The sequence below is a fragment of the Ochotona curzoniae genome, unplaced genomic scaffold, assembly GCF_017591425.1.
Source record: "Ochotona curzoniae isolate NIBS_2020 unplaced genomic scaffold, NIBS_Ocur_1.0 patch78, whole genome shotgun sequence".
NCBI lineage: Eukaryota > Metazoa > Chordata > Mammalia > Lagomorpha > Ochotonidae > Ochotona > Ochotona curzoniae.
The window spans coordinates 377,905-387,143 of record NW_024467059.1 but is presented as its reverse complement, the minus strand read 5'-3'; the positions used below and the strand labels follow the sequence as shown (position 1 = coordinate 387,143).

The following is a 9,239-nucleotide window of genomic DNA, read 5'->3' as shown; positions in this document are numbered from 1 at the left end:
GATCCTTCCGCCTCGGAGACCTCAGAGCAAGACGCCGGAGGGGCGTGGCCCACTGCGCTGAGCCTGTGCATACACGGGGAGAACTACAAGACACGTGGTTCACGCTACCACAAAAAGCAATTCACTTTCAGACAGCCAAACAGCCTCAGCTTCTGTTTGTCTGTTTGTTTAATCTAAGTAGCCTCACTATATGGAGATGAAAAGCTCTGGAATGAAATAAGGAAAACATGTTGGATGCCATATTCCTTACATAACCTTGCATGTCCCAATTTAAAAAACAAAATTTTTCTTATTTATCAAGCGATGGATGGTAAAATATTGTGCACTTCAGCAGCATATTTTGTATGGGTAAACAGTAATTGCCAGTTCTATATTCTATTTATGATTTATCCTAAAAATAGAAAATGTTTTTTTTTTCCTGAGTCCTTGGCAAACAAGCAAATTTTTTTAAAAAGTCTTTTGAAATTTTTAAATATTCCTATTCTTTGTCCTAGGGTAACCTCTCAATTTAACACAGTGCACCTTGCTATGGGTTATTACACACACAGATGAACACGCAGCTCTGTCGCCAATTTTCAAGACTAAGCAGATATAGAGACTGAAAATAAAACACCCGTTATCTACAAAGTGGTGCAAGATGAAAATCTGTTGACAGTGTTATAAATGCAGTATCAATTTGAGTCTTAATCCCATACAAAAGTAGGAATTTCTATTCCATTAATACCGAACATGTCTTAACAGTGATAAAATCTGAAGAACATTTAAAAAAATACATAGGATCCCATTTTTACATCATAGTTCTGATGCATTATCATGCTGCTTATTTTGTCTGCAAAGCTCTTGTAGGGTGCAGTGCACTGACATGACAAAACCAAGGCACAAGGGTACAGTTCTAACAGGTGGATAGAAACCTAGCACTTGGTGCCAATTTGGGAAACATTTAGAAAGACCTTCAAGCCAAAAAATTCGTACATTCTGATTGATGAATAAGAAATTGTGCAATTCATCACTAATTGTATGGCTATCACTATATAGGCTGTGGATAATTCAAAAATAGTTTTAAATATTAAAACCTGATCTGTGGTCCGATGTTGTGCCTTGCTTTATCTAAGCGTCTTAAGTTTCTGTTGAATTTGCAAGTATTATGGCAATTATCAATTTTAAACTATTTTCATTATATAAATGATAGAGTTTCTTCCCCAAGAGTTAAATCTCTTCCCCTTACAAAAGACAAAAAAGAGATACAGAAAGATAATCAATATAAGACACGCACATACAAGAGTGAAACCGAAACACGGACTCCAAGTTGAATTGGACTCCCTTGGCACGTTCTCTTCATTTAGGGTGAGGAGTGACACACACCTGTGACCACTTATTCGTTTCTTAATTAAAAAAAAAAAGCATCATCAGGACATTAAAAAAAAAAACAACAGCAACTGGTCTTGGCTAGAATGTGGAGCATCAGAGAAAAACGGTGAAGTCTTTTCATTCATAAAACGAAGGAGACAAAAGCCTTTTTGTTTTTCACCTGGGGGAAGAGGGTGGCACTGCATTTAGAGAGGTGGGATAAAGTGGCAGACCATGTATTTAACGTTTCAAGAGAGATTCGTTTCAAGACCGGGGTTGGCGGGGAAGGAAACATTTAGACCCATGAAAACACGTTTCTTGGCGCATGCACGCCCTGGGTGAACAGTGCTGAATGTAGCAACGGCCTGGCCACAGAGGTCTCTTGCTCCTAGCCCCGCTGGCAGACATCCCCCCCCCCCGCCCCGCCCCCAGGTCCTTGTCCCTGCTCCTTCACACGGGAGCTTCCGGCTTCTGCATCTGCTGGATTTGCTTCTGGAGCTGGTCCTTGTCCAGCTTCATCTTGGTCTCGAGAACTTGCCTGAGGGATCCTATGCTTTCATAGATGGCTGTAAACCCTTTAGGGAGAGGCAAATTTCACAAGTGTTAATTAAAAAAAAAAAATGCCATAGGAGATTCCATAGCTTCAAGTCAATGTTGGCACAAATGATCAACAGATGCTAAAAAGTGTGATGGGAAATGACAGAGTTCAGTAATTCCACAGGATTCTACTGACAAGGGAGTGAGGGGAACTATTGCAATGATGGAACCTGGCAGATGCCACACTAACCATAGCTAACGGGGGAAGGCAACAGCATGCACCTGCTGATAAAGACCCCCTAGAAGGACGGGTCATCTGTTCTATGGCACTTCTACCCAAAGTGTGCAACCTGGATTATGTCCAAAACAACCAAACTAATCTACAAAAAGGTCAAGGTCTGACCAGTGTTTCAGCATAGCAAGTTAAGCTGCAATCTACAGTGCCAGCATCCCGTACAGCTGCCAGTTCAAGAGCTGGATGCCCCACTTCTAATCCAGCTTCTTGCTAATGCCCCTGGGAAAGCAGGTGAAGATGGCCCAAGTGTCTGGGCCCCGTCGGCCACACTGGAGACCCAGATGGAGTTCCAGACTCTAGCTTCAGCCTTGGCCAGTGTGGCTCTTCAGGGAGTGAGCCAGGAACTGGAAGATTCCTCTCTCTCTTTCTTTCCCTACCCAAATCTGCCTTTCAAATAAGTCAATAAATAAATCTTTTTTTAAAAAAAAAGGCAGGGTCACTAAAACTTGGCATTTAATACACAATGAAATATTACATAGGGAAACATGATAACTAAAGACGCTGTCTGATTCGGGATTACAGCCCGAAGCACTCGGAAAAGTGCTCTGTATCTTTGATCCTAGAGGCAAGGCAAGTCACGTGGGCCGTGAGCTCTGACCCCAGACCCCACCTGTCAGGATGGCTGGTGGGATGTGAAGAACAGGAAGCCCCAGCACACTTCAGGCAGAGCTGTGGAAAGGAAGACCCACTGCAAACCAGCAGGGAGGATCCTAAGGACATCCAAACCAGAACTACCCCGTCATCCAGCCAGCCCGCTGCTAAGGTCTACACCCAGCTGATGTTGGAATCACCCGTGTCCTAGAACCGTTATCTGCACTGCCACGTTCACTAGAACATTATTCACAGGGGCCAAGCATGGAGCCAGGCCATGGGCATCACTGCAGGAATGACGTCACCAACACAGAGACAGCTACCAAGAAGCCCAACTACAGACCCATTCTGCAGCACACAAGATGTTCAGCCTGATGGAAGAAGATCCTGTCACTTGACCACAGCCAGGATAAATCCACAACACACTGTGCTAACTGGAATAAGCCAGACATGGAAAGAAAAACTCCGCGATCTCATTTGTGGAATTTTTAAAAAAGTTGAATATATAGAGATAGAAAATAAAATGGATGTTACCAAGGTCCATGATAGGGAGAATGGGAAGCTATTTAGCCATATTTCCAAAATGCCAATGACTGCACGAATTATTAAAATTTCATGAACTAAAATAAATCATGAATTTTTGGACCATTCCTACCACTTCTCTAAATTTAAAAAAGTTTCCTGGTTTCTAAAAATAGTCTCATCTTCATTACTAAATTTTAGAGTTTTTCCTCTCAGAATATTTCCATTATGGAACCATTCTTCAAAAAAAAATGGTATAAAATGATTCATTAAAAATAATGTTTTTGGGACAGCCATGCAGCACAGCACTGACGAAGCCACTTGGGACACTCGCATCCCATACCGGGACATCTGGCTTGGAGTCCTGCCCTGCTCCCATACCGGAGCATCCTGGGAGGCAGCAGGTGACAGGTGCTTGAGTCCCAACCACTCAGAGGGGAGACCTGCACTGAGTTCTGGAATTCTGTTCTTGACTGGCCTCTGCCCTGGCTACTGCAGACACGCAAGGAGTGAATCAGCACATAACAGGTTTCTGTCTCTCTCTCCCTTTCAAATCAAACAAACTCTGAAAAAAAATGTTTTGCCAATGTGAAAAGATAGCACATATTATTATTATTAAAAATTAACAGGTCATAAGTCAGCACATATGGCATGTGCTTTCCCTTGAAAAAGTACATAAATGTCCTGTTTGTATAGAAACAAATATACAATGACCTCTGGGAAAGAGAAGAAAAATTTTACTTTGAAAAGTAAATTTCCGAACATTTACTTTAAACTTTTTGTAATTGATAATTCACTGGGAAATGTATTTTCGTTGTATTAAAAGACACATTTGTAAAAATGAGTTTTATTTTCATTTGAAGGCAGAGTTAGAGAAGAGAGAGATCCTCCCTCAGCGGGTTTGCTCCCCAATGGCCACAATGGCCATGTTTCCCACGTGGGTGCAGGAGCCCCCAAACTTGGGCCATCCTCTGCTGCTTTTCCAGGCCACAGCCAGGGAGCTGAATTGAGGTAGAACAACTGGGACATGAACTGGCGTCTATATGAGATGCCAGAACCAGACGCAGAAACTTAATCTACTATGCCGTGGCACCGGCCACAATAAAAGTCACTTTTAATTTTACAAAATAAATTTACATGTCTTATTAGAAATTAAATATTAACCATTTCAGTGGTATGTTGAATCACTAATGAGAAATTTACATAGGAAATGTTACAAGCATCACTGAAGTAGTCAAATGTCATATTTGATAACCCCACAAAACACCAGAAGGAAAATTCATTTTTGTAAGTTCCCCAATTCTTAAGTTTAATTACAGTTCCTACTTTTTTTTTAAAAAAAAAATCAACTTTCAGTAGTAACAAAAAAATTATTCTTGAGATTTAAATAGCTACTTTTCTTTCCATGTGGCCAAAATAGAACAGCTCCACAAAGGGAAACTCATGGAGTCCCAGGATAAGGAGGAGCTGGCAGATAACGCAGTCCCTCTTCTCACATGACACGCTGGTCTTCCTGATGTCACTCAGCCAGCCTGCACTTGCCGACTCCAGGTCCAAAGAGCTCCCAAGCTCACGCACACACCAGTGTGGTTCAGAACCCATTGGCAGACAGACACGCTGGCCCCGCAGCAAGCTCCATCTGTCTGTGGGTAACTTCCCCTTCTTGGTGTCAGCTCTGCGTTCCTGCTCTTGGAGCCTAAATACAATCCCTTCTTTCACCCCGGCAATTCAGAACTGGAGGTCAGCTCTCCTATGCTCCTCTGAGTGAGTAAATGAATGACCCTGCTGAAGTCCAAGTAGATGGAAATCATTCATTGCCAGGATGGCACCCAAACAGGATCATGTAACTCCTCTAAAAGCCCCTCAGAGACTACGTGTGCCCGTGAAACAGCGTGGCATGGGCCCTGACCTGCTCTGCCACACAGCAGGGGTCTGGCCTAGTGGTTTAGATTCCCATGTTGCACTCGGCAGTACCCATGTTCAGTTCCCAGCTCTTGATCAAGCTCCAGGCTATCATGGGCCCCGGGGGAAGGTGGCCATAGCTCAAGTACATAAGATATTGCTGGAAGACCCAGCCCAGTCCTAGTCTCCGTGTGTATCTGATCAGAACCCTCTCAGTATATCTTTCTGACACTCTCTGTATGCCTCTTTACCTTTCAAATATGCTTTTAAAATATTTATTGTTTTACTTGAAAGAGTTGTCGAGAGGATGAGAGGAAGAGACAGAGAAAGAGAGAGCTTCCATATCCTGGTTCACTCCCCCAAATGGCCACAATGGTTGGAGCTCAGCCAATCCGAAGCCAGGAGCCAGTAGCTTCTTCCAGGCCTCCCATGTGGGTTCAAGGGCCCAAGCCTTAGGCTATCCTATACTGCTTTCCCAGGCCATAAACAGGGAGCTGGATCTGAAGTGGAACAGCCAGGACTAGAAACAGCGCCCATGGGGGATGCCAGCACCACAGGTAGAGGATTAGCCTGTATGCCACCATGTCAGTCCCTCAAATGATTTTAAAAATTATTAAAAATTTTAAAAAGATTGGCACTAAGGAAAATGTGCAGCAAATGCAAGTTAAGAAATCTTAGTTTGTTTCCCCGTCCCTCTAGGTGGCTCTTCAACGTACCTAAATTTAAAAAAAAGAAAGTGGATTCACTAGAGCACAGCTACTTCGAAAACCAACTAAGGAGATTTCCCTGTTACTACCATTAGCCAGGTTTGTAGGAAGTAGTGGGGAGATAGCAATTAATAGGTCCAGGAACCAAATAGAAAAGATGCCACATGAGTGTTTTGTTTGGAGCCTACCAGCATGAACTTCCGCCTTCATTTCCTTCATGTCCTCACTCATCTGCATCTCCAGCTTGTTGATTCGCCCATGCACCTTCTCCTCTTCCTGCTTTGTTCTCTGCCCATCCAGAGTCTTCTTCTGGCTCTCTTCTATTCTGTCTAGCCTGGCTGACATCTGGCTGAGCTTCTTCTCCATGTCCTTCTCGCTGGCTCCCTGGGATCCAGGAAGAGAATTGCACCAGGTTACTTCAAAGAGAACACGTGTTGCGTGTGTCTGAGCTCTGACATCACCGAGCCACAACCTACAGGGAGCGCAATCACACGGCAGCTGCCATGGCCCATCCCCACGCCCCCTCTTCCTTTCTTCTCTCACACAGCTCCAGCTCTCCGCTTAGTCTGAAGTCACCCAGAATAAAGGACACTTTGCCACCGTCTCCAGAGTCTGATGTGGCCGAGTGACTAAATTCTTGCCAATGAGATGTGAGGGTGAACTTGTGGCAGCTTTAAACAAAAGCCAAGAGACAGATGAGAAATATGCTTTCTCCTTCCTATTTTGCCTTTAGGTCCTAAAATTTAGACCCAGTGGCTGGTGCTCTAGCAGCTACCTTAAATGAGGAAGTTGAGGGTACCTCTTTAGATTGGCAAAAAAAAAAAAGTCAAACAAAAAGCATCCCAGGTCATTGAGGCCTGAAAAGACATCACATTAGTTCTGCATTACCTACCCTCTGCCTTCCTCCATGTGAAACTTGTCTTCTTAAACCCACCACTATCCTAGGGCTTGCTATTAACTACTAAGCCCATCTACATGTACAAATAGAGTGGACACAGAGACCCCAAAGCCTGCAAGTGAATTAACATGAATCAAAGTCGATCAGTCAGTAAGTATGATGAAAATATGGGAAAATACTAAAAGAAAACAGCGGGAACATTAAACATGTTCTCTCCCATGGCTGGTTTGCATGAGATCTGCGTCAACAGGCAAGCTTTGGAGTCTCCTGACAGCTATCAACGCCAGTTCTACAATTCAGCAGCTTTGCACCTGGAGAGAACAGTCAGAAATGCAAAATAAATAAAGAAAGAAAGGTTAAAGTCCCACAGGAAGAAGCAGTGCAGGAAAAGAGAAAGGGGAAGGAAACGGTCATGCTAACTAACCCAAACCAGTAAAAATCTGCTTGCCACTTTGCATACCGTATAGGGAAGGCATTCTTTATGCGGCTGTTGAGCAGTTCTGCACACCGAGGCTCTGGGAGAGACAGGCAGGGTGGGGCGGGGGGAGGAAAAAGGCAGAGTGGACAGAACGTGGTGGATTGGGCTTGCAGGTGCCGTGTGACACCGCCCTCTATGGTTATCCTGCAGTGGAGGGGTCTTGGGGAGAGATCTGGTTAACACTGGTGAGAAGCAAGACTGCAGCATGAAGCCAGAGGAAACTGGGACCAAGCCGGTTATTATCAGCTTTGAGATAGGCAGGTATACAATGTAAAGTCATCTTAACAGAAAGCACTGAATTTGCCACTTGGCCTTTGTAAACCAAAAACAAACCAGAATGCTCTATCTCTTTAAAAAGAATATAAAACGTCAGAGAGGATTCTAACACAGGAAACCACCAAATGGTTTAAGTGATGCCAAATAGGTCATTGGTAAGTCACCAGGCATTGGTCAAACAGTGGAGGCTTCAACTGGATAACATTACTCAACTATTACTAAATCTCAATACCTACACTGGTTTCTTTCACAACCAAGGAAAGCTGGTCAATTTTCTGCAAAAGCTCTTTTTCTATTCGTTCTTGTTCCTGTTGCAACCAACTCCGTGCAGACAAAATCTGATTACTGAGTTCCTCAACTGTACCTTTAAATCTGGAAGAGAAAATTAGCAAATTATACACAAAATACTTTTTAAATGACATGAAACAATCAGACTCTTTAGGTATCAGATTCCTCCTCTGTTTTTTCTTTTCCACTGACACATGATAAAATGCCCATAAAGTGCAATGATTATCGGGTTCCTGATTACACACCAACTCCACCTGAACCGCACTGGGCATGAGGTTGGGAAGGAGGGACAGTTGGACGGATACACCGATGACACCTCCCACCTTGGGGAGCTGGCACGATGGTCCTTGAGATCACACAGGGTGACAGCTGCTCAGGTGCTCATCTTTGCAGTGCCCGGAGTCCACGGTGTTCCCACCTAGGGATCTGCTCTTCCAGGCTCCCCCGCCTCCCTCAACTCTTCCTCCTTTTCCTCTTATCTCCCGGCACTGCAGCCTGGCTCCCTTTATCTCAACAGACTGGACCCAGCAGTGCAGCCTTGTGGGTATGATGCCCGCATCCGCTCTCAGTGCCTGCTCTTGATTGCTGGCTCTCGGTCCCAATGCCAACTTTGTCAATATGGGTCCTACGAGACAGAAGCAGCTGGGTCCTTGTCACCCACATAGGCGACCTGGATAGAGTTCTGAGCTCCCAACGTTAGCCTGGCCCAGCCTCAAGTTTGGCAGGTATTTGGGGGAGTGAACCAGCAGGTGGGAGTTCTTTTTGTCTCTTTCTCTGCGCCTCTGCCTCTCAAATAATGATAAAGAATGATCCACAAATTTCTCTTGACTCATTATGGATAGTTCCTAACTTAAATCAAAAGGAAAAAAAAATTTTTAAGAACTCTTCTAAATATTTCACAAGTTGTTTAACATGACTATTCCATAATTCTGCTTCCCTTAATTACTTAAAATTGTTTTAATGTGGGGCCTAGCAGGGTAGCCTAGCGGCTAAAGTCCTCACCTTGCACACACTGGGATCCCATATGGGTACTGGTTTGTATCCCAGCAGCCCCACTTCCCATCCAACACCCTACGTGTGGTCTGAGAAAGCGGTTGGAGACGGCCCAAAGCCTTGGGAACCTGCACCCATGTGGGAGACCAGGAAGAGGCTCCAGGCTCCTGGCTTCAGATTGGCTCAAAACCATGGTAGCTTGGGGAGTGAATCAAGGGATGGAAGAGCTTCCTCTCTGTGTCTCCTCTTCTCCGTATATCTGACTTTGCAATAAAAATAGATGAATCTTTTTAAAAAATTGTTTTATTATGATGTGTATAAAAGTTATGAACAACCTAACACAGATGGTGTGACTTTAATAGTAAGACCATAAACATTCCTTATGATGGAGCTATGAACTGCCTT

General features: G+C 44.1%; 1 protein-coding gene across 2 annotated transcripts in view; it reads right to left on the bottom strand.

Moving 5' to 3' along the window:
• Positions 1-419: 419 nt before the first annotated feature.
• The window catches only part of LOC121168223 (protein FAM81A), a 50,171-nt gene continuing 41,351 nt past the window's right edge, over positions 420-9,239 (bottom strand). The window contains exons 6-8 of one of the 2 annotated variants that reach the window (XM_040998125.1): positions 7,790-7,925; positions 6,090-6,285; positions 420-1,922 (exon numbers count right to left, since the gene is read on the bottom strand). In XM_040998125.1, coding sequence (XP_040854059.1) covers positions 1,798-1,922; positions 6,090-6,285; positions 7,790-7,925 — 457 coding nt within the window. In that variant the 3' untranslated portion in view covers positions 420-1,797. Of the gene's footprint in view, positions 1,923-6,089; positions 6,286-7,785; positions 7,926-9,239 lie in introns of both variants that reach the window. The other variant, XM_040998126.1, reaches the window with a different exon arrangement.